At 53.5% G+C, this 25,440-nt stretch overlaps 1 protein-coding gene across 10 annotated transcripts in view; it reads right to left on the bottom strand.

Moving 5' to 3' along the window:
• EEFSEC (eukaryotic elongation factor, selenocysteine-tRNA specific) overlaps positions 1 to 25,440 on the bottom strand; it is a 237,228-nt gene that overhangs the window by 158,822 nt on the left and 52,966 nt on the right. For all 10 annotated transcript variants that reach the window (XR_004352207.1, XR_004352209.1, XR_004352210.1 and 7 more), the window contains exons 2-4: positions 15,810 to 16,017; positions 8,033 to 8,129; positions 5,829 to 5,993 (exon numbers count right to left, since the gene is read on the bottom strand). Coding sequence is in view for 6 of the 10 variants with exons in the window: in XM_032648729.1 (XP_032504620.1) it covers positions 5,829 to 5,993; positions 8,033 to 8,129; positions 15,810 to 16,017 (470 nt within the window). In the remaining 4 variants the exon portion in view is untranslated. The remainder of the gene's footprint in view (positions 1 to 5,828; positions 5,994 to 8,032; positions 8,130 to 15,809; positions 16,018 to 25,440) is intronic.

The raw sequence follows: 25,440 nt of genomic DNA, 5'->3' as shown, positions 1-25,440 counted from the left end.
ACAGGAAACGGCTAAGGATGAAGATGGGCCAACTACACTTCTAGACACAAAGCACTGAAGCAGAGGGGCTCAGTCTTGAGAGAAAGGTGGCTCGAGAAGCCAGCTCTGCGGCCCTGGGCGCCTGACTTACAGTCATCCTCCGAAAAATAAGCCAGCGCTGGGCCTCCTGGCTGGTGAGGCACCGAGACACAAGCCTTGAAGAGGAGTGGCCACCGCCTGCTCCACTCCTGCTTCTGGGCCCACAGGGAGCAGCTTCTACAAACACGGCCCTCTAAGGTCATCAGCTGCACACTGAATCAAAATCCTACTCAGAGGCAAAATGCTTATTTGCTTATTGGCTTTTTCCTACTGTCTTGTTCACTAAATAATTTCTGGGGCCTCGTCTGGGCCAAGCTCCGGGTCGGGTGCTGAGGGCACGGAGCCGGACGGGTGCAGCCTCTGTCCTCAAGGAGATTCTGCAGTGGGTCGCATGGCAGAGACACACATGGGGGCGAGCGGCCAGCCACGCAGGGCGGGGCCGTGGGAGCTGCAAGGAGAGACCCCCTCTGGGCGGGGAGCCGGCCCACGAAGGCCGCAGGTGAGGAACCAGGGCAAGAGGCAGAGGTCGCTGGAGGTGGGGCAGGAGGGGCTGGGCCGTGGGCTTGTTGCGGCAGGAAAGCAGACTCCTTGCCGAGTCCCAGTCTCACCTCACCCCTGTAAAACAGCTTCCAAGAGCGGAGGCAAAGGGAAGAGGAACAACGCCAAATACTGTTTTGCATTTTCTTTCTCCTTTCTGGGGGTTTTTAGTAATGAGGTAAGTAAACCTGAATATGGCCTCGATTTGGAGGAACATGCTATCAAATTCTGAACGTTCTCTAAAACTCTTATCAACTAAATAGGTATCCACACACCCCTGAGGATGCCCCCTTACTATCAAGAACCGACGTGGGTTCCACTTCAGTAACCCACTTAGTAGCCCTGCAAAGACCTGTTTCCTCACAACCGGGAAAGGACCCCACCATTTACTACTTGTGGAACCCACAACGGGAGTTCCATGTGACAGTATTACTGAACGACAAAAGTGTCCTCCCAGGTGCTGGGCACTCTACGGCCATCACCCCTAGTGGGCAGCGCCCCACACCGCCCTCTGCCAGAGGCGGGGACAGAGGGGGCTCTCGGGGTCTGAGCCGTGATGGCCAGTGAAGCGCAGGAGAGGGGAGCCTGCCTGTGGCTGGTCCTGGGTCCCTGCCTCTCCTTCTGCACCATCTGCGTCTCCGACAGTTCCTGACATAACAACCCTGATGGCCAATCACTGCCGGAAACATCACTAGCCTAGAATCCCCAGATCAGATCTTACCGACGGGTTCCCCCTGCTGAGGATGGCAGGAGCCAAAGAGCCTGAGGAGAAGGCTGGCGAGTCGCAGGATGTCTGCGTTTAAAGCAGTCTGGGTCTAAGTGGGCTTTGGTTTTTCTCCTTCACTCCCTGGGCCCCAACATTCCCCCCCTCAGCTAATGGGCCCCAGCTGGACGGATGTGGCAGCAGAGACAGGGCCAGGGTCTGACAGGCTCCGGCGGGCAGCCTGGCCGGGAGGGGACACAACTATTTATTTGGAGGGGCCGCACTGTGCCCCTGGGGGAGTTCAAGCGGTCAGATGCGCCCAAGTGGACTAGTGAAACCTGCCTGGGGTGTCACTGGCCTTGGGGGCGAGCTGCCCTGCGGTGCCCCAGTGCCCGACAGGCCCCGGGCACGTTACGGTGAGTGGAGAGCCCGGGGGGACTCTGTGGGGGCTCCAGGGGCAGTGGGCATGATGCCCGGAGCCAGTCTCTGGTACCGGCCAAATGGCTTCAAATGCAGGCTCCGCTGTCTAGGTCTTCTCCCCGGTCAGATGGGGTCACGGGGAAGAAAGGAAGAGCAGAGCTGGCCGTCAGCAAGCGACGGACCCACCCGCAAAGTGCTGAAAGCCAACGTCACCCGGACGACAACCCCAGAGGGTGAGCCGGGGCTGTGATTCCTCAGAAGAAAGTCAGAGCTCAGAGGCATTAAGGGACCTGCCCAAGATTCCAGGGGACTGGAAGTTCTTCCTGACTTCAGCCCTTTCTTCCAAAATCTCTATTGGCTTCCTGGGGCCACCACAAACCTGACAGCTTCAACCAACAGAAGTGGAACCTCTAGCAGTTCTGGAGGCCACAAGTCCAAAGCCGATGTGTCAGCTGGGTTGACCCCCTCTAGAGTCTCTAAAAGAACCCTTTCCATCCCCTCTCCTAGCTTCAGGCCATGCGGGCAACCATGGACATTGCTTAGCTCCAGGCTGCAGAACCCCAGTCCCAGCCTCTAGCTTCATATGCCCTCCTCCCCAAGAGCCTCTGTGTCACAGGACTTGTCACTGGATAAAGAGCCCACCCTGCTCAGGATGGTCTCATCTAGAGATCCTTATCTTAATTACATCTGCAAAGACTCTCATTCCAAATAAGGTCATATTCTGAGGTTCTGGGTGGACACATCTTCTGTGGGGCACAATTCAACCCACTACAGTCCACCTTCTGGTCCCCAAAACGTCACATCCATCTCACGTGCAAAATACTTTCACCCCATCCCAATATCCCAGATTCTCACCCCATTACAGCATGAACTCTAATTAGGTCCAAAATCTCATCTAAATATAATCAGCTCAAAAGTATCACCAGCTAAGTCACCTAACTAGGCATGAGTGATCTGGAATGATCTATTCTGGGGCAAGACGCCTCTCTATCTGTGGACCTGTAATACTGGAAAACAAGTCATCTGTCTTTAAAATACAGGGATAGGGAGAAAATGGAAGGAACTCAGAGGTCACTGGTCCCAAGCAAGTTTGAAACCCAGCAAAACAAATTCCATTGGGTGCCCAGGCCTGCGAACGACCCTCTGTGGCTTGTTCCTTTGCCCTCTGGGCCCATGGAAGCTCCACTGGCCCTGGCCTCCGGGCTCGCCTCTCTAGCCTCTGCCTTTGTGTCCAGAGCTCTGCTCTTGGAGTCATTCCTCCTTTATCTTGAAGGATAACACATGTTGTGGCTGAGTCCTTCTACCTGTTACTTCCTGCATGTACAGTCCCAGAAGTCCAATTGCTTTTTTTTTTTTTTTAATTTTGTCGGGTCTCTGTCCCTTTACATCCTGGTTGGCAGTGTTTTTGATGATATTAACAGCCTCAAAAACCTGTGGGTCTCTCATGTATGTGAAGGGGATCTATGACATTCAGCAAGAGGGTTCTCCACAGATCCTTCCTGGAGAAGCCGAGCTCTTCCCTGGCTTCTGCTAGATAATTGATTGCACCCGTGAGACACACACCCAAGCTCTTCAGCAAAGGCTGTCCAGCCTCACCCGTGGCCTTTCTCCGGGGCACGCACTCTCAAAAGTGAATCTCCTGCTTTCAGCGTCCTTTGGGATCTGCACAAGGCAAGAATTTCCCAGGCCATCAGGAGCCGGTTCCCCTCGCTGATCACAGCTCCCTCCTCAATCCACTCCTTTCCTCTCACATTTTATTATAAGCAGCAAAGGAGAAACCAGGCTGCACCTTCCACACTTGGCCTAGAGAACCCCTCAGCCAGATCCAAGTTCATTGCTACAAGTTCTGCTTCTCCCGACTAGTAAATTAGAGGCTTGCACAGCAATAGATACCAAGAGGGTTGGAAAGTAGGCTGGGGGAAAACGGGCGCCCAAAAGCAAGAGGAGAATGAACTTATATTTGTCAAGCAACCTCCATGTGCCCCAGTACCACAGGTCAGCACCTGGGACTCTGAGAGACAAGTTCATCTTTATAAGTATGAAAACAGTAGCCAAAGCTCTCAGAAGCCCCCACGCGCACCCCTGAGAGCTTAAGGTGGCCACTGGCCCTGCCTCCGCCTCCTCCAGGCCCTGGGCCCCAGCGCCGCGGCCACTGACCGACCAGGTCATCAGATGCCTCTCCCTCCCTCCAGAGCCTCCAGCACCCAAGTCTGCCCTCTTCTGCTCCTCACCCCCTCCCAGCTGCTCGCCCCGGGCAGAGGGGGACCGGGGCCAGGGGGCCCCGAGGGGTCTGCCCCAGCTGGGAATTAAAACACAACCACTAGTATAAGCTTAGTTTTGTTAAATGTAAGTCGAGTTTGTTTTCATAATTCTGTGCTTTATTTTTTAAGATCTGCGCCTTTAGTACTTGGTGCAACATGGATTTGAGCTGGGTAGTCTTTCTATCCAGGACTGACGGTCTTCACGCGAGGCTCCACGACAGCCAGTGGAGGAGAGGGGATCACGCCTCACAGTGTCAGGGGACCCTCGCCCTCCAACTCCTGCTGCCACCCCAGGCAGCCCTCAGGTTGGCCCACCCTGGTCACGAGACTCTTCCCTACGACCCCCGGCTCTGCAGGAGGAATGGGTGGAGGGGAGAGACCTCAAGCTGACGTTTCCGTCACCTGCGGAGGCACTGGTCACTCCTCTCACTCCTGAGATGCCCCTCTCCTGCCTCAGGCTGCCCCGCCCGGAAACGGCCAGGGCCAGGCACAGGGTCAGCAGTGCTCCGGCCTTCCCCTCGCTCAGGGCAGGCCCTGCAGGCACGGACCTCCCCCCAGGGTGACGGTGAGTTTCACGTGCCCACTTGGCTGGGCCACGCGGCCCAGATATTTGCCGAAAGCATTATTCTGATTTCTGTGAAGGTGTTTTCTGGATGAGACTAACATTTAGATGAGTGGACCTGGAGTACAGCAGATGACACTCCATAAAGATGGTGGACAAGGCCTGAACAGGAAAAGACTGTCCTCCCGGGAAGAAGAGGAAATTCTGCAGCCAACAGCCTTCAGATTTCAATTGCGACTCTGCCGTGGGTCTCCAGGCCGCTGGCCTCACAATCATACCAGCCAGTTCCTTAAAATCGCTCTCTTTGTACACACACACACACGCACACACACACACACCCTGTCAGTTCTGTTTCTCTGGAGGTCGGTGACTAATACACCCAGTGAGCCAGACAACCACACAGCCCGTCTCCTCACAGGCGCCCGGACTCCACGCACCTGGGCTGTGAGCACCTCCAGTGGCCGGCACCGTCCCTGGCCTCGGACACAGGCCGAGAGCAAGCCTCCACTCCCCTGCACTGTAGCCTCCTCTGAGGACCAGAGACCTTCCCCGGACGCCAGAGTTCCTGGGAGCTTTCCGAGTTCTAACCAGCCCTCGTTCCCCACCCTGGCTTCCCCTTGAAGGAGAAGGGCGGTTAGGGAGCTGTAAGTTTTTCTTTTCCAGTAAACAAAAACCTTAAGCCAAGCCCACTGAAGGGAAGTATCAAGGCCACTGGACACCTTTTAAATCAGAGCCAGGCCAGAAGTTACCAGGAGTCGGGGGTGACGGGGAGACCCCAGCTGCCACCCTTCTCACAGGTCTTCCACAGATGACGTGGCAGCTGCCAGTGTCACCAGGAATGTGACACTCATCTGGGTGGTGTCCAGACTGTACGGCTCTGAGCAGCACAAGGTTCTAATTGTGTTTAATTTGAAATCCTTGTGGTTAAGCAAAAGGGACCCAGAAGTGAGTCCACGCGTACTTGCCACCCTGACCTGGGGGGTTTGCAGAAAGGGGGAGGGGCTCCGCCCAGCGCCCTCCCCCCTGGGTCACATGCTCCGGCGCCCACACACCCTCTGGAGGCTCCATCTCTTCATGAAGAATGCCTGCTTGAGAGTCTCCCGACGCCCCGGTGCTGCTCCGAGAACCGGGCCGAGCGGAAGCTCCAGCACGGGGGCAGGACAGGAGAGAAGGAGGAGCAGGCCCCGCAGCTGGGGAGGCACAGGGACTGTCCCCCTCCCTTCCCGCTAGAGGGAGGGGCCTAAGGGAAGGGCAAGGCAAGACTGACCTTGAGGGTAGGGATCTCCACACTGTCACCGAGGCTGACGGAGCCTGAGAGGATGGTCCCTGTCATCACAGTGCCTTGGCCTTTGATGGAGAAGCAGTGGTCCACAGACATGAGGAACGGTCCTGAGGGGTCTCTCCTTGGGATGGAAATCTGGGACGTCAGGAGCTAGAAAAGAGATGCTGGTGCCACACCCTGTCGGGAGAGGAGCTGGGTGGGGCAGCGCAGAGCAGAGCAGCGGGGCGTGACCAGGGCTCGGGCAAGCTGGCCCAGGAGCTCGGAGCGGACCACCTCCGACTGCGCTCTGAGCCTGCCAAGGCCCCGCTCCCTCTCTCAGTGCAGAGGGAAGGGCCCGTGGAGGACGCTCCTCTACCCTCTCCCACTGGGATTCCCACAGCGGCGTCCCCACGGGCTGGGCTCCAGGCCCGTACACAGCCGCGGAGGCAGCCCACCGAGGGCACCCGTGGGCACATCGCTCCCCAGCCTCACGTGCCCGCTCACACTGGCCATCGGCCACCGGCCAGCCCCGGCAGCTCGCCAGCCAGTGTGGCCTCCCCCTGCCCCCGGTGATGCTGCCTCTAGAAAGGCTCTTGCACTGGCCGTGTCGCCAGGTAACGTGCAGTTGGGATCGTCTGTCTGTCCACGCCCCCACCAGGCCGTGAGCTCCAGCAGCCGCATCGGGGTGCCTGAAGGGAACCTGAAGGACATCCCCGGGGCAGCAGCCTCTGTCTGGCAGGGCAGCGGTGAAGGCCCCTTCCCCAAGCCCCGGCGGGGACAGAGGGACTGGCCCTCCGCGGTGGGTCTGCTTTTCCTGTTCTGCACACTCTCCCGTGTGCTTCCGCCTCAGCCAGCCCACTGCCCTTGTGCTCCGCAGTGCTGTCGGAGCTGATTACCAAGAAACAAATGGAAATCAAGACCACGTCAGTCCTCTTGCTTCTTTCTGATTTTGTTAGGGAAGAGACTGTCAGAAAAGTATTTGGTAGTGAATGTCCCACACTCTTAGTCCTCTCGTGGAAAAGGCTAGAGTCGCAAGGCAGGCCTGGCCTGAGGTGTGCGCAGAGGCTGCTCAAAGGGACATACGAATGACTTCAACAGCCGGCATTTCTGTGGATTTTGCTTTAACAGAAACAACTGTCCCAGGTTCCTAGACCAGTGCTGTCTGGAGCTCATGAAAAAGTAACAAAAGCTTCACCCAGAAAATGTTTGTTTTGCTAAGTTAGCAAGGTCAGCACCGTGTAATCACAGAAACAGCGGCCGTGCACGTGGTCACACCTGACCCTGGCTCTGCGGACCCAGGGCAGGCGGACCCCAACGCAATCAACCTGGATCTGAATCCCAGCTGCACCTCATGCTTACTGTGAGACACCGGGCAGGTCACTTAACATCTCTGAGTCTCAGGCTCTTTCTTAGCAAAATGCGGATAAATACCTTAAACCTCTCAAGTCTTGTTAACAATCATGTAATCATGGATGTTAATAATCACATACGAAAAGAACTCAGGGTGGTGCCTGGTACATGATAACCAACCTCACCGTCAGAGTAAGCTCTGATACGGCACCATTCTAGCACGTGACACGCGTGAACACGAACTCCACACGCCAAGTGGTGGTACCATCTCCCTGACTTTGTAAGTGACGGAACCGAGGCCAGAGAGAGCAGGTCTAGTGCGGAGGGTCACAGAGATGTGGTGAGGCCAGGGCTCTAATGCGCCGTCCAGGGCCAGGGTCAAAACACCTCACCCCCGCAGCCTCTGAGCTGCCCGGGGGGCTCAGCAGAGGGACTCCACTCTCACCCTGCCCGCTGGGTGCCCCGGGCCCTCCCAATGGCTGGGGTCCCCCTCTGTCCGTGATCCCCAAGCCTGGCGGAAGGGACGAGGATGGAAGCCACGCTGGACCCGCCTGGGAGGGGCCCACTGGAGGGGCTGGCACAACCCTAGGTGCTGGAATGGGTGACGCAGTCCCAGAGCCCCAGTCTGGTGGGAGCTGCCTCGTGGACGAGTTTGACGGGGAAAGGAAAGAGGAGGCTCAACGAGGACGTGGACAGCTCTGCAGAGCCGGGGCTGCCCACTGGACGCCTGCAGTTCTGCTCTGATTGAACTCCGTGAGGACGGCGAGGGAGGTGGCACCGAGGGGTCAGTGTGGAGAGTCCCCTCGCTGGGCCCCCCCGGGGTGAGCCGGAGCCCCCGATGCGGATCAAGCTGGCGGTACCTCAATGAGCTCTGGGATGCCCTGTGGAGCTTCCGTTTCGGGGGCGTCCGGTCCCCCAGGCCTGGCTGCCACGGGTATGATGGGTGCACCTCGGAACCTGGAACAGAAAGACAAGTCCCACCACAGTCACCGATGAGCACGATGGGAGGTCTCTGCTCTCACCCCGTCGAAGGCGCCGAGGGGGGCGGCCTAGCTGTGCTCCCACCTGGCAGACCAGGGCGTGGAGGCCCGAAGGGAACGCCTCGTGTTGAACAAAAGAAGTTAGAAGGGGGCTCCTAGGTGTAGCCGCTACTCCAAACCCTCCCTGAGGAGGAGCGGTGAAGCCCAGGCCCCAGGCCCCTGAATAAAGACGCCCTTGGGGAGGACCATGGGGCACAGCCCGGCCTCCTGCAGAGACTCGGGAAGCGCAGGTACTGAGAAGTCCCTGCCAGACCTGCCCGGAGGCCCCCTCCACAGCCTCCCGGCCTCCTGGAGAGCCTGCCGCTTTAAGAAAAGCCTCTTACTATGAGTATACGTTTACCTCTTCCACTGGAGAACAAAAAAACAAAAAACAGAAAAGAGAAAATATACAGCCCGTAATCCCATCACTGTCGCGTGCTTTCTTCCAACCTCGGTTCCTCCGTGCACTGCCAAGGAGTTATTTTTTTCATATTTTGGTTACGATATCCATACAATTTCATATCCTTCTAGTTTATTTACCATTATAGCGGAAAGAATTTTCTATTGAAAAATAACAACAGCAGTGATAAGAAGAAGACTCACTTGACTAAGCCAAGAGTACGACCTGGACGCTTCCTCTGAAGCCCCACAAAACCACCATGGAACTGGCGCCATTTTACAGATGAGAAAGTGAGGCTTAGAGAGGTGAGCCAACCTCCACCCCATCCGACTCCAGAACCGGGGCTCACAACCACCACGTTACGCTCCTGCCTCCCCGCCCCCCGGCCACCTCCTCTTTCATTTTTAACAGCTGCGTAACAGTGCAGCTCAGAATTCACAAGCGTTCCCCCCAGTGTGACTCATTTAGAACATCCCAATTTTTCACTGTTGTGATAAATATGTCGGTGGATATGACTTTTTCTTTTTTTTTTTTCTTTTTTTGGCCTTGATGTGGGATCAATTCATGAGGTACAGGTCAAAGACTCAACAAACTGAAAAATCGGCAAAATGTGGAGTGAGGACACTCGAAAGGGCTCTTCTCCATAAGGCAATAAGAACACTGGGAAAAATGATCAGAAACAACCTTTTCAGAACCCTGCAAATTAACCAAAGCCTTGCAGTGATCTATGGAATGTTTAGTCAAGGAAAACAGCTGAATCTCAGTAAGCATAAGGGAACTTGGTGGCATTTTTACTTGCTTTATTCCTATCCACCCCTCCCCAGCTCCGCAGTAGCCTTAATAACTGGAGTCTGTATTCAGAGTGGAAACAGCGGCTTGACAGCCACTGAAAGCGGCAGAATGCGTCTGAGCTCCATCAAAGCCCCTTTCCCAGAGAAATGTCATTATTTTTCCTCTCTGGCATTTCCCTGGAGGAGCCCACCCTTAGACTGAAGCGGGGGCTCAGGACTCGGAGTCCGTGAGCCAGGACCCGCCCTGAGCCAAGGCCCGTCCCACGCGCACGTCTCTGCCTGCCCTCCGAGCCCCAGGCCCAGGGCCGCAGAAGGGGAAAAGCGTGCGCTGAGAATTCCAGCGATTAACCATAAAGCTTTCGGAAATTCAATTATTGTTTATCCAAACCCTTTTGGGCAACGTATTGTAACAAAACATAAATGCGTTTCGGGCTGGGTGTCTGGCCCTTTCCCAGGCTCCAGAGAAGCTGGCCTTGTTGGTTTCCTGAGCACGCCACACAATGGGGCATCCTGGCTGCTGGCAGCCCCCGGGGGACAAGAGGCCCCTCCTGCCTGGGTTCCAGACCTAGGCTGCTGTCTGGGCTCTAGGAACACAAGGGGCTCCAGCCAGAGATGTCAGGAAGAGCGCTGAGCACAGCCCCACAGCCCAGGGCGCCTCCTGTTCCCAGCGCCCCTCCCCGCCCAACCCACCCCACCCCCTGCGCAGCTGTGGTACCTCATGGTGCGAGCCGGGCCCAGACCTGCTGACTGTGCATGCAGGCTGACCTTCATCAACATACAAAAACAACTCACATCAGTAAAAAAAAAAAAAAAAAAAGTGCACATGAATCTGTGTGTGTGCGTGTAACTCGTGTAAAAGATGTAAACAAAGAGAGTCTATGTTTTAGGTTTGGAAGAGAATTCAAAATAGTGATACTAAAAAAACACAGCGATACTTATTATGCCTTATTTTTCTCACCAGTCAAGCCAGATACAAAAGCCTGGGGTAACTGTGAGCATCTGACTGACTGCACTCAGGAAAGCCCTAGTACGGGGCCACGCACACAGTAGGTGCTCCACACGTTACGGCTGTTGTTACTAAGTCCCTACGATGTGCCAGGCCCCAATATCAAATGCTCCCTCATGATAAACACTGTGAGGCTGGACTTACCAGCTCCCACTTTACAGAGGAAGAAATACCAACGCTGAGAGATAAAGTGAGTCAGCCGTAGAGCAGGCACAGAATGCACACCTTGTAGGAGCCTGCTGGCAGGAGCCAGGTCGCGTGGATTTGGCATCCCACCCAGTCCCGGGGAGAAGGTGGGCACTAAGCAGATGGCCGTGGCTAAAACATAAACAAGGGAAAAGAAAGGGTTTAAACGCAGGAGGAGACACAGAGGGAGGCTGGGAGAAAGACGCACCAAGGATGCTGTCAGACAATAACGTTTAGTGAAAAGATAAACAAAAGAGCCCAGAACGCAGAACAGTGTCCACGTTGTAATAACAACTACCTCCAACTATGTACAGGGGGGAAAGACCGACAGGGTTCCGAGGGAAAACACACTTTAATTCGCCGCGTTGGAAGGACTGTGGGTACATTTTTATCTTCTCTTTTTATTTCCGTTAACATTGATAAATGCTTATGCAAGAGTAATTTTAAATGCTTTCAGAGATAAAGAAATCACAAAGAAAACCAAAGAACTTGACTACATAAAAATTGGAAACTTCTGCATGTTAAAAAAAAAAAAAAAACTAAAACAGAAAGACAAACAACAAATGCAAAAGACTTATTTGTAGGAAATATGATAGACAAAGGGTTAATTAATAACAACATCCTTATTAATATTAAACACTTCTGAATACCAAAAAAAAGCATTAAAATCACGAGGCAAGTAGACAAAACACATGGGCGCAAATTAAACACACAAAAACACAACTACTTAATACACTTAAGGAAAAATGTTCAGTCTTACCAGTAATTAAAGAATCACATATTATAACAAGAGTAAAACAACATTCTATCCTGAATGTTTCAAATATGTATTTTTAAAAATATTTTTTAAAAGTCTTTATTGAATTTGTTACAATACTGCTTCTGTTCTATCTTTTGGTTTTTTGGCCGTGAGGCATGTGGGATCTTAGCTCCCCAACCAGGGATTGAACCCGCACCCCCTGCATTGGAAGGCAAAGTCCTAATCACTGGACCGCGAGGGAAGTCCCCATATATATTTTTAAATTAGATACTAGAGCTCACCACTGGCACCTGTGTAAAATGGAAAAGAACACAGAGATGCACAAAAGGTTCTGAAGGGCTCCTTCCCTTTGACCTAGTGACTCCATACCTGGGGCTCTCTCAAGAGGAAAAACCGAAAATACAGACAAAGTTTAATGATGGTCAAAGATGTTCACCCAGGACTATTTATTCACAAGAAGGAAAACTTAAGCCATTTCAAAGGGTCAGGAACAGGGTGATGGTTACATGAAGAACTGCTCTATATAATGTTAAGTAATAAAAGCAGAAATCAAAAATGTAAATACTTCATGATTACAATTATACGTTTAAAGAGGGGGAATTGAATTCAGCAAAGTTGACCTTATAATAGCATCTAAAGGAATTAAACACTTAGGAATAAATTTAACCAAGGACATGTAAGGCTTGTACACCAAAAACTACAAAACCTGTATAAAAGAAATTTTAAAAAATCTAAATAAATAGAAAGACATCTGTGTCAATGAATCGGAAGACTTACGCCTGTTACGATGTCCATTCTACCTAAAACCATCTACAGATTCAATGCAGTCCCTATTAAAATTTCAACCATCACTTTCTAAGCTGGAATGGAAAAGCAGATCCTCACATTCCAATGGGAGGGAACTGCAAGGAGCCCAAATGGCCAAAATAATCTTGAAAAAGAAGCAGAAAGTTGGAGGACTCAGCTTCCCAATGGAAACTTTCCTCAAAGGGACAGTAAGTGAAACAGCGCAGTACTGGCGTAAGGACAGACAGAGACCAGTGGAACCCACATATATTTGGTCAATTGATTTTTGACAAGGACAAAAGGGAAAAGGACAGTCTTCAACAAATGGTGCTAGGAAAACTAGATATCCTCAAATGAATGGAGGTGGCCCTTTAACATATACCATACATAAAAAATAACTAAAAATGGATCAAAGAGCTAAACTTAAGAGGTAACACAATAAAATTCTTAGGAAAAAAACTGGGGAAAATCTTCATGACATTGAATTTGGCAACAATTTCAGGACTATGACACCAAAAGCACAGGCAAAAAAAAAAAAAAAAAAAAAGAAAGAAAAGAAAGAAAAAAAAGAAAAAAGATTGAATTTTATCAAAATTTAAAACTTCTGTGCATCAAGGAATACTGTCAAGAAAGTGAAAAGACAACGTACAGAATGGAAGAAAACATTTGCAAACCTGACAAGGGATTAATGTCCAGAATAGATAAAGAACTCCTTCAGCTCAAGAACAAAAACAATGTGACTAAAAAATGGGCAAAGGACTTGATAGATGTTTCTCCAAAGAAGACATACAGTAGCCAATAAGCACATGAAGAGATGCTCAACATCAGTCACTAGGGAAACGCAAACCCAGACCACAATGAGGTACCACCTCATACCTACTAGGATGGCTATGAGAAAAAAGGAAAACAACAAGTGCTGGCGAGGATGTAGAGAAACTGGAGCCCTGATGCACTGCTGATGGGGATATAAAACGGTGCAGCCACCATGGAAAACAGTATGGAGGCTCCTCAAAAACTTAAACATAGAATCACCATGTGATGCAGGAATCCCACTCCTAAGTACACACCCAAAGGAATTGAAGCAGGGACTGGAATAGATATATGTACACCAATGTTCATAGAAGCATCATTCACAACAGCCAAAAGAAAACAACCCAAGTGTCCATCAAGAGATGAATGGATAAGCAAAATATGGCCTATACACACAATAGAATACTATCTGGCTATAAAAAGGAGTGAGATTCTGACACACGCTACAACACGGATGCATTACGCTAAGTGAAACAAACCAGACACAGAAGGCCAAATATTGCATGATTCCATTTATATGAGGTCCCCAGAACAGTCAAATTCACAGAGACAGAAAGCAGAACAGAGGTTACCAGGGCCTGGGGGAGGGGGAGGGGGGGAGGAGTGACTGGTCAGTGGGGACAGAGTTTATGTTGGGGATCATGAAAAAGGATTAGGTTACAGACAGTGGTGATGGGTACACAGCTTTGTGAAGGTATTTAATGCCACTTAATTGTAACTTTACAGATGGATAAAATAATAAACATTATGTTATGTATATTTCACTACGATTTTTTGAATGTGGAAGAAAGGGTGGGGGTGATACTATGCACGGTGAAAAGACAGGAATGGAGTAAACCAAAAGGTCAGCAGCTGCTCTTCTGAGAAACCTTTGGGTGGTCTCCACTTTCTTTTAACTCCTTTTCTCTATTTTCCAAAGGTTCTTTCGATGACTCTTTGGATAGGAAAAAAAAAAAAGTTTTGTTTTTTTAACACTTCTTAGGTTTTGATACGTACATAGCTCAGCAGTCTAAATTTCTCCTTTCTAGATAGAAAGTTTCTTCACATTTGGACCAGCATTTACAAAGGATTTACCTAACAAGGGACCATAAGAAAAGGAAATCGTCACTCTTAAAGTGATTTAAAGAAGTTCTCGCTGCACAGAGGTAACAGCTAAGTTCTCCTAAGAGGTGACTGCCTTGGCTGGCCCGGGCCCATCGATCGGCCCACTGAGCTTTCCTTACTGGAGCTTTTCCAGCCCTGTGCGCACTGAACGAGGAGAGCAGAGGTGTCAAAGGCCCTTCAGTGGCCAATATCCTCTGGATGTGTGAGAAACGCTGTGATTTGACCTTCAACCAATAAATTAAAATAGGAATAGTCATTTAAACACGTAAGTGAGAATTTTCCTTAAATTTAACTCATCGAAATAGTTGATATTAATTTACCCTTAATAGTATCCTAAGCCCTTCCCAGAAGGTTTCGTTTATAGCAAATGACACTGACATTGTGCTGGGCTTTTATGCAGGAGTCCAAAGGACCTGGTCTCCCCTTTCTGACAGGTAAATAAAATGGCAGGGAGATCAAATAACTCACTAAAAAGAAGATATAATTTTTTATCTTCCTTTTTACAGTCTCATATCCACTTCCGCTGGGAATAACAAAGTCTGAATTCTTATGCAACACTTATCTAAATGTGTCGATTTTATCAGATTGATGAATTTTGCTAACAAAAGCAGCACTAGGAAATCTTTTATGACATATTTGGCCCATTCTCAGGGCTGAAGCTTTAATTTAACCAACTTGAGAATTCTGAGGGAGAGCTGCAGGTGTTGGATCTGAAAAAAAAATCATAAACGGGAAGGCATATCAATCTTTATGACGGGGAAACAAAACCATTTCCACCTGCGTGCCCTCCACAGGCAGGAGAAGGAGAGGCGGCCAAGGCAGGATATTGTCTCGGGCCGCGGAGCGAAGAGGAAGCGGCCCTGCGGCCCAGTGCCTGCTATTTCGTACTGACCGAAAGGCGCTAGCCCGGGGGGAGGAGACGAGCCGATAAAACAAGGTTTGCCGACACCGTGTGCTCAGCAGAGTGCGTTCTCGTCTTCCGGACCACGTGGGAACAAGTCATGCCCACGGCTGCCCGAGTGCCCAGGTGGCTTTCTGCCCCGTGGTCCCCACACCCCTCCCCCGCGCCCTGCCCGGGAGCACCGTCACCCTCCTGCCCCTGCAGGCCTCCACGGTGAGCGGCAGGAGCTCGACAGGGCTGGAGGGCCTCCTGCTCTAGACCTCCCGGGCCGCCCTGCTGTCTGTCCTCTCCCTGTCGGCCCCCTGCTGCCCCCTGGACTCCCCCCACCCCCCCGCCCCTACTTCCCACAAGATGAAATCATAACCCCTTGGCATGAAATACTACAGGCCATGTGATCTGGCCTTTCTCCGTGTCCTCTCCATCCGTCCATCCACCGGTCCATCCATCCGCCCGACTTTATAAGCCTCTGGGACAGATATCCACTCATCACCCAAACGCACCTCTCCCTTTCGATAACCGAGGTGCAGCTAAGCGGGTGGTAAGCGGGCAGGACTGAGTCCTCACCGACAGGATGGGGAGGGGTGCGGGGGGCGTGGGGCTGACACCTGGACCTGTCTGGGCGGTGCCCGGCTCTGACTGCTCCCGCAGGATACACCCCACGGCGGCGAGCCGGCAAGACACCGGTAGCCTGGGATTCCGAACGCGGTGCAGAGCTGGACCGCCCTTCCTATGACCCACTTGTGGCTTCTTTGTGCTCCTGGCTCTTCTGGCCTCTTGCAACAGCACTGCAGCCTCCACCTGGGATGCGCGCAAGCGCCCCATCCGGGTCGGCGGAAGCAGGTGTGCCCCGACGCCCTCTCATCAGCACACCTACCTGGTGTGCTCCAGGGTCTTCTGCATCTTCTTGGTCATCTTCTCAATGGCCGCCTGTCTCTTCCCTTCGGGTAGGAGGTCTGTCTTGTTCAGCACCACGACCAGCTTCTGGCAGGCGATCTGCCCAATCACAAGGCACTCGGCCGACTGGGTCTGCATCCCCTTGGTCACGTCAATGACCAGCATCATCAGATCGATGATCTGGGCCCCTGGGAGAAGAGAGGACAAGGTCAGGGAGGAAACAGGGCAGCTGACTCTGCAGGAAGTTGCCCGATGCCCTAGGTCCAGCAAAACGAGCCAAGGTAAAGTTGGGGGTGTCGGGCTGTGAACGACAACCATGACCTCCCGGCACCAGGCAGGGGAGTCTGTCGACCGTGAACGCTGGCCCCCTCCCAGTTCTGTGACCTGATTCCCCCCATCTCTACATGGGCAGCCCGGCAGGCTTGCTAGGGGCTCCAGGAGCCCGTGCGTGTAACGGGGCTGGCAGCGCGAGGACTCCCTACGCAGAAGCTCCTTTCATTGTGCCCAGTGTCATTTTGTCAGCCCGCTAGGTGAAAACCAGGTCTCAGTGTAGTCTCAAGCCGCTTCTTGCTGTTGGCGAGGAGGGCATCTTACTCTGATGTGAGCTGCTTGCTTCCTGTCTGACGTCCCCCAGCCACCTGGCCTCCCTGTTGGTCCTTGGACCCCTGCCACCCTGTAAGGTCTCTGCCCCAGCCCCTCCCCCTGCCCGGCCCGCTTGTTCAGGGGTTAACTGCCGGCCCTCTCTGAGTCCTGGCTCAAATATCTCCTCTCAATGAGGCCCGTCCGGACAGCTCGATCACGACTGCAGCCCGCCCACCTCCCATACGTTCCGAGCCTTCTTTTCCTGCCCTGTTTCCCTAGGACGCTTAGCACCCTCCACCTGTCCGTGAAACTCACGCACCGTGCACTGTTTGCTTCTGACCTGGCCTCCCCAACTGCCCTGCAAGGGTGGGATGGAGGCCAGAGGGTTGCCATTGATACTGCTTTCCCTTCTGACTGGATTGTTGCTCGTTGCTGCCAACTTAACGAAGCCAAGAGTAGGTGCTGAGGGTGCGTGCATGGGCACTGTTAATACCATGTCTCCTTCCAAGTGGATTGTTGCTCTTTGGTGCCAATTTATTTATTTAATCGATTTTTTCCATATTCTATTTATTTATTTGGCTGCGCCAGGTCTTTAGCTGTGGCATGCATGCGGGATCTAGTTCCCTGACCAGGGATCGAACGGCGGCCCCCTGCATCGGGAGTACGGCGTCTAAGCCGCTGGACCACAGGGGGAAGTCCCTGTTGCCAATTTACAGAAACTTTTTAAACACTGAGGAGCCAAGAGGAGGTGCTGGGGTGCTGCGTGGGCACTGTTGCTACTGCTTCCCACTCCCATTGGAGTGTTGCTCTTTGTTGCCAATCTAGGGGAACTTTTTAAACATTGAGGAGCACATCCTCTGAGGGGAAAGCGCATTTTAGGCTTCTCTCCCCACTTATCTTTGGCTTTTATGACTTCTTTTTCCCATGCAGAAATGTCTGACTTTTATGTTGAAATGGTCAGTCTTTCTGTCTTTCTCTCGTTTCTGGGTTTGGTATCTTACCTAGGTATTTTTTTACTTTTAAGATTATATATATTTTTTCATGTGCTTTCTTCCAGTACTTTTACAGTTTTAAATGTCTATGTTTCAAACCTTAATCCACTTAGACTGTATTTTGATGTAAAGTGCAAGATGGAGATCTAACTTGAGCTTTATCTGGACGGCTACCCATCATCGTCCCTGAGTCACAGTTACGTGCTTTCCCCCGTTTACAGACCCGGACAGTGAGGCTCAGAAAGGAAGGGTAGGTACCCAGGACTCTGTACCACGCACCCTGCGCTCTCGGCCAGCCCCCTCCCCACTCAGCGCTGTGGGTGTTTTGTTGCAAGTCTCCGGCACTTATTGGGTTTGGGCTTTTCTTCCTTTCGGCAGGGCTCCAGCACGTCTCTGTCTCCTGTCCTGTCCTCTGCTGCTTATTTTTTCCTTGTGTCTGACACGGCTCTCTTTGTTGTTCTCCTGTCCCTCCTCTGCCGACACTGCCCTGTCGTCCTGGGCTCTCCGGGTGGTGGTGAGGGGTTGTGCCCGGGCTCAGGGCTGTCCTGAGGACACTGGCAGTTTGCCTTTGCACCTTGTCCACTCCCCTTCCTCTTCCCGTCCTCGGGCCCTTTCCCACCTGCTCTTTGGGACGCTGTAGGGTCCCCAGAGACTCAGGAATGCAGGATTCCGGCCAAGAGGCAGCTGGCAATAGAAAAAGCAGACATTTGAATTCAGACAGCTCCGAGTTCTAGCCCTGCCTTTGCTGCTCACTGTCGTGCGACCTGACCTCAGAGTTCTCTCTATTAGAACGGGAGGGTCTCCTCCTCGCGGGGGTTGTGGTGAGGGTCAGAGCTGACGCACATCAGGCAGAAGTCACGAGCTGACCTGCTGTCAGGAGCCAGGCGGGCCGTACAAATGCCAGAGGAGGGGCAACGGGGAGCTGCGGGGCCCCGGGAGAAAGTGCTCCTCGGCCACGTCAGGTGCAGGCCCGGTGTTGCCGCATCCGCCGACCTGTAAAGAATTTTTACACGACCCCTCCTGGTTGTGAGTGTGGGCAGTTCGTGTAGGCTGCGCAGCGTCCCTTCCAGGGCCCACCTGTCTGCAGCCCGCCGTGTGCAGTCCCGAGCCCGGGCTCGGCTCCCGACCCGTGTGCCGGCCACTTGGGTTAGGCAGCCACTTTGGGGTTCCCTGCCAGTGGGGCGGCACGCTGGTCCTGCTGGATGCTGGGTCAGCTCGTCACCTACGGGATCCGGGGCGCCTGAAGCTTGCTCTCCTCCTGGTCCGTTTGGTGTAGCTCCTCATCCTCCCAGAGAAGAGGAAGCCAGGCTTCGCAGCTAGTGCATCGTGGCACCTGGGTGACCAGGGGAGATGTCCAGTCCTGCCCAGGTGGTCCCGCTCAGGCGGCTCACTGCTGGTCTGGGGGAATTCAGCAGGATGCTTGTGGGGGAGCCCCCTTTGCAGGATCGCCTGCGTACTGGGGGACACAGTGCTCCAGGCCACTGGCTGGCGCTTACCAAGGTCCCTGTGGGGGCCTCCTGGGTCTGCTGGATCTGGGGGCTGGCAGTGTTTGTTCCATGTGGCGGTAACTCCTCTCCCTCCTCCGCCAGGAAGAACCATCCCAGCAGCGCACTTCCTGGAGGCCCCTGTGCCCGAGGCGCTTCCCACAGCCCTGCATGTGTCCCCTCCGGCGACTCCGCCCGCGAGTCCCCACGCACAGACTGAGGAGGCTGCCGCACTCGGGGAGTCGGTGTACTGGGAAATGGCCGTGATGATAGCAGGATATCAATTTCCACTGCGGTTTACGTTGTCGATAACGGTGCATTTGCACCGCTTAGTGAATACTTAATGTCACCAGTTAAATTTCTTTTTTTCTTTATTTTAAATTTGATATTATTTCCCCTTTTTTAGGATGCCCATAGCTTCTGATTAAAAATCAAATTTGGGTTAAATATCTGATTTGCTAAAATGTTTAAAGTTCTATATTCAGTCTCTCCAGCAGAAAACTTCTTTTCCCTGAACACATTTTTCCCCCTTTAGTCCCAGAAGGAAAGTTGCATCTCACAGATAACTTGTTAAATGCTGACCTTTCTAAGTTTTCCTTTATTTTTATTTCTGAAATGATTAAGATATATAATCTACAGAATTGGAAATTGTAATTTTTTAAAGTACTGAGAAACTCTAACCCTGTTATAATTATTCTGCAAACCTTTAAAGGATTCTGTAGTCAGTACAACTAGATGAAAAGCTCTGATAGACTGAGAAATATAGAGGGTCATTTGTGAGCTACAAGTTGTTGCCTTGTGTTTCCCACCCACTCGCTCACTCTGCCCCTCTAGTCTCAGAATGATTTCCTACCCTGGGTTCGTGGGAATCGGGAAGGACACTGTTTGATTCATTCTGGGGAAATACTAGGGATTCTGAAAAAGACAAGACGGGCCAGTTATGTCACTTCCTGTCGCCTGATCAAAGTCTGATGGAGAAACAGACTGACCGAGGGTTACTGCCAGGCGCGGGTGGTGCCTGGTGCTGACCCGGGTCTCCAGTGGGGTCAGTCGCGGGTGGTGCCTGGCGCTGACCCGGTTCCCAGTGGGTCAGTCAAGTCGCCGTGACCTCTGGACCCCTCAGAAGTCCCTGATGTCAGCTGCGCGGCAGCGGGGCTCCTGCTGCAGAGGTAGCGTGTGGGCGCCGGACTGAGGCTGCAGATGAAGCCCCACGGCCCCTGAGTATTTGGGTCCCGTCTGCATGCATCTTTCTGGGCCTGTTAGTTCAGTTTTATCTCCCATTCCCAGGATCCCAGCAGGCATCACAAGTGAGTGGGCAGATGGGGAGAGAACACAAGCCCTCCCCTCCAGCTTGCGGGCCAAGACAAGGCACTCAGGTAGTTCTATACACCAGCAGGGACCGGAATCTCAGCGTCAGGACTGGACTCTTGGTCCACCAAGTGGAGGAGGTGGGGAAGTTAGTCTGCTCACTCGGTCCGACAGAGGTCAATGACGCTGTGCCCGAGCTGTGTCTTGTGCTGGAGGCTGCGAACACAGACCGAACACCCAGGCCTTGGTCTGTGAGCCGCAGTGTGTGTGTGTGTGGGGGGGGTCTCAGCGGAGGAGCGGGAGTCAGCGCACGGCGGGGAGGGGTGCGAGACGCCACGGCCAGCCCCGATGCTGGCGTTTGGCGGAGCGGGGTGACGACTGTGCGGGTGGAGGCTGGGCAGCGGCTGGGGCCCCGTTCGGAAGGACGGGCCACGTGGCCGACGTGATCTTGAATGGAAGCATGAAGGACTTCGGCTGGATCTTTACGAGAACCTCCTGAGAGGCAGGGCAGGTAAAGATGGGGCTGGATGGCTGGAGCTCTCCGCCGGGGGTCTGGAGAGCTGGCGTGTCCTACTTCAGGGAGGGAGTCCGAGTTACCCGGATTCCCCACCGTGGACCACGCCTGTGACTCCTGCCACGCCCATGGACACTACTACTACCACTACTGAGTTATGTGTGTTTAAATCAAGTCCTTTTTTGGAACTCAAATGCATTTACATTAAAAAGAACTTTACATGACAGTAAATGCATTAAATGTGCTGTAAGTAGAAGTTAACAGAGAAGATAAATAAAACAACAAAGCAAAACAATGGAATGCGCTGCTGTCCGATGTTAACTCGAGTTGAAACTCTGAGCCCCAGGCCTGCTCTGATATTAAGGGATCAGCAAGAGCCGGTAAAGACACACTAGCCCTAAATCGAGTCTCTCTCGTCGACAAAATAGGGGGATCGGATGAGAACTGGGAAAGGCATGACCCTTGACCCCACCAGGGAGGAGTGTTACCGGGCGCCAGGCATGGCCTCACACCATCTCTCCTGGCCGCCCTGGAAGTACCGGACAGAGTACATACACCGCTCACAGCGGCCTCCTCGGAGGGGCGCACAGGAAGAGCAGAGGTGTCCACGCTTCCTCAGGGCAGAGGGGCCGAAGCGGGTCAGCCGCCACTCCTTCCCGGACGGAGGAGGTGGAGGTGTACGCGTGGGCTCCAGGGCCACGGGCTCTCACGAGCCAGGGAGTCCTGCCCCTGCTTCCTTAAGCTACTGTGTCGTAGTCTATCTGGGGTAATCTTTTTAGCTGACTTTGCACAACAGTACAACTCCTGTTCAAGAGCAGCGAAAAGGAGCAGAAAATGGAATTTGAAATGTAGAAATAAAATAATTGTGGCCCATGAGCTATAATTTGATTTCATGCTTTACAGGGAAATGAAAGAAGCCTTCCTTAAAATGTACGGTTTCTGCTCTCTCCCCCATCCCCCTCCCCCCTTTAACCATTTTAGGATTTCCTCTAGCTCCGAAGAGAAAATAGGATTGTGGAAAACGTTCAGCTCTCAAGTGTCACTGCCACTCAGGGGCCAGCTCGGTTTAATGTGAACTTCCCATTCTGGGTAAGAGGAAATTCTTCAATTAATAAACCGGGTGTGCGGAGGCCAGTCTTTAAGGTTTAATCAATTTCATCTGTACTTAGGATAAAAAGACTGACTATTCTACTTTTTTTTTTTTCGTTTTCCTTCTTTAAAAAAAAAATAAAATGAATGTTTTATTTTAAATTCTTTGAGGCTCGTATCTCCTGTCTCAGGAAATATTGTCTATTTCATGCAGTGAGTATGAAAACTCCCCCCCCCCTTTTTTACCTTTGCTAAGAATCTTTTTTCAAAAATAACTAAATCATTCTCTGTCCTCATATACTATAACAGCTTGGGAGATGATACGGATTATACAGGATTTTGGCAGACACCTCGTAGGGGGCTGGGGAGAGAGACAAATCACCAAATATGGATGCAGGAGCTCCTTCTGGACAAACACTGAGAGGAGGGTGCGGGAACGTGCGCCCGCAGCCCCTTCGCCACCAGGGACGTCTGGGGCCCTGACAACCTCACCCTGGAGGCCTACCCTGTGGTCATCTGCGGGCACGAGGACCTCAGAACAGAACCAGGGCGTCTCCCCAGCAGGACCGAGTAAACATTCGGACTTGCCGACCAACCAGGACCGACAGGACTTCCCGGGACAGAGAACTCCTGAATCTTTGTCACGTGGTCCCTGGACACGCGGGGTCCGGTCAGATTCGGGGACAGAGGCCGTGGTCAGGCCCCACGGTGGCGAGTCTGCGCCTCGGCTCCATGTAGCAGCTAAGCACTCTGGGCCATTTCTTCATCTACAGAACGGAGATAAAGCCACGACGAACCTTTTCCGAGGCTGCGTGGTGGGCCTCACACAGCACTTGGGACCCACAGGGCAGGAGGTTCCGTCCAACCCAGGTCCTCCCCATGCTTTCACAAGGGGCCTGGGTGAAAATGCTACTTTTAAGTCAGTGTTTTTCACTAAAACGCTGCAAGCCCAGGGCCCTGTCAGTGTGAGCTCCGTTGTGAGAATGCGCACGAAAGCCTCACCGCTCTGAACGGCGGCTGCAATGATCAAGGGTCTCAACGTGGCTGGTCAAGGTGCAGCCAACAGCCCATCTCTGCAAGAGACACCTGGGGCTCAAAACAGCAACTAAGGACACAGTGAGCACTCACTAAGTGAGAGGGGAGGGAGAGGGGAGTGGAGGAGAGGGGGAGGGGACGGGGAAGGGGAGGCATCCAGGAGGCACAACTGCTGCAGCTGCTGGACCAAGGTAGTGGAGCCAGGAGCAGAGCCAGGCTCTGCCTGACCTGAGGCCCCTTGTCCCTCCACCAGGCCTCCTCCTTGAAGTGGCACCAAAGAGGATTTCTCTTGAAGACAGCAGCCTGTGATCCCAAGGAAGAACCGTGCCCTGGGTTTAGGGCCCACGTGCCTTTGCTCCCCGTGGAGAGGTGTGAGGGGAAATGCCTGCAGACACGGGTCATGTGAGAACAAGGATGGGATGTGGGGGGGGACACACTGCCTCCCACCTCAGCCCCCCTCCCTGCTTGTCCGGGGAGAGCGGGTCTCTGAGCCTCACCCTCACCCGTCTGCAAACAGGATCCCCTGTCACCTACAGGGCAGCGTGGGGCTCCCAGATCCCACGTGCAAACCTCACGGCCCAGGACCTGGCCCAGCAGGTGCTCATCCACGGTCGCGACTGAACCTGTCCTGAGGCGGGGGTGGTGGGCAGACGTGAACACCTGCAGGACCTGGAGGGTCCTCAACTGAGCGGCACGCCCGGCGCGAGACGAGGCACAAGTCTAGACGCCGCAGCCATTCCTGAGCCCCGGCTGGAGGGGGCAGTCCCCCCTCAGCTCCAGCCCACATAGCCAGAAAGGAATGTGGGCCTGGAGTTGTCAGATCTTCTGGTTTTTCAAGAGAAGCCAAAAATCTGGACCATTGTATGAAATTTGCCAATTTTTAAATGTTGACAACCAATTCAAAACAAAATGTTTAAACTGTATGGCCCAAACAAAACATGTCCATTGGCCAAAACCGGCCTGCAGCTCCCAGTGTGAGGCCTCTGGAGGGAGTTTTCTCGAGAAAGAGAGGTTGGAGGAACCAGAACAAACAACCACCTCTTTGGCCTCGTGAATCAGGAAAGCACTTAGGGACCCATCTGTTGAGCTCCGGCCCCTCCTGCCCCCATGACCCACACTGGGCCTCAGTGAGGACAGGAAAGTTCATCCTGGAGGGAAAGGGTGGCAGGCTCCCTGCTGTCACCAGGTCCCAGTGGGCTAGAGCAGGGGACACGAAGACACGGGCCTGCGGTCAGACGAACCTCAGCTCGGACCCGGTCCCTGTAGGCCACAAGGGGCAAGCCGCCCCTCCCCGGCGCCTCGTGTAGGGCTCCCCAGGCCCCCACGCTCTGAACCGAGGCTGTAGCTGTCACAGCCTCTCTACCAGGATGGGAGGGGCTGACACACGGCTGCTCTCTGGTGGTCTTCTCACTACAGCTTCAAGCACCGGTTCTCACACCGAGTCTCAAAACGCTCCCACGAGGTAGAAAGTCTGAGATGACCTAAGACGATGATTTTCCTGGAAGGGTGAAGCAGGAAAGCCTCAGTGCCACCAGGCCGGAATGTCCTCTAGGACAGACGCTCTCCTCATCTCGGCCCTGGGACGAGCCCTTTCCACGAGCGCCGCGCGTTGTCTTCACAGCTAATGTTTAGCGGCAGCAGGCACCGCTATCAACGCCACGTTCTGCAGATGGACACGTGGAGGCCCAGAGAAGCTACATCACACCCAACGTAAAGAGCCCGTCGGTGGCAGGCGCTCAGCCCAGAGACCTGGATCCACAAGCACCATGTTACCCTGCGTGGGGAAGAGCTCAGAGCTCCCCCGAGGAGCAGAGAGAAGGGCAGCGGGATTGGGCCCCCAGACCCCCACCCCCACGTGCCCCGCAGCTCCCGGTCGGCCCTGCTGTCTCCCCCCGGGGCCTGGGCACAAGCCCACGCACCGAAGCGCTCCTGCCATCTCGTGCCTTCTCCTGGCACCTCAGACTTTGAACTGCGGCTCAGATGTCACTTCCCAGGGATCTTCCCGACTCTCCGTGGTCTGGATGAGGTGGCCCTCCCTTGGGGTGCCGTGGTCCCCACGCTGCCCAGGACAGCCCTGTTCTGTGACTCGTCCGTGCCCCTGCAGCCTACCCCCAGGGACAGAGGCCCCGACGGGCAGCAGCACAGAGCCGGTCGTCAGCGAGTGCCCCTACAGGGAATGAACAGAGCTGGGATACAGTTAAAGCACTGAGCAGGGCCCTCCACCAGCCATGCACGGATTCCTCTCTGTTCTGTAGTGGTGACGTCCTCCTACGCTGCACGTGTGCTTGTCCAGAAGCAGAGACAGAAGGAAGAAGGGAGCACGGACAGGACCGCACGCTGTGAACACCAGGGGGCCGGGACCTGCAGACAGAGTGCCCAGGGGCCTCCAAGGGCTGCATTCCCCCGGGAGAAGAAGACCCCCAGCGATGGGGAGGAGGGGCCCTCACAAGTCCACCTGAGAGATGAAGAAGCTGAGACTCAGGGTGGGGAAGAAACTCAAGCCAAGGTCGCAGATCCTGACCCCTCTGAACCCCGCTCCCAACCACCACCACCGTAGAGGTGGGTCCACCACTCACAAGGCACCGAGACAGGAAAACCACACTCTGC

The sequence above is a fragment of the Phocoena sinus genome, chromosome 11, assembly GCF_008692025.1.
Source record: "Phocoena sinus isolate mPhoSin1 chromosome 11, mPhoSin1.pri, whole genome shotgun sequence".
In the NCBI taxonomy this organism is placed as follows: domain Eukaryota; kingdom Metazoa; phylum Chordata; class Mammalia; order Artiodactyla; family Phocoenidae; genus Phocoena; species Phocoena sinus.
The sequence above is the reverse complement of the archived record's forward strand: the minus strand, read 5'-3'. Positions and strand labels throughout refer to the sequence as shown.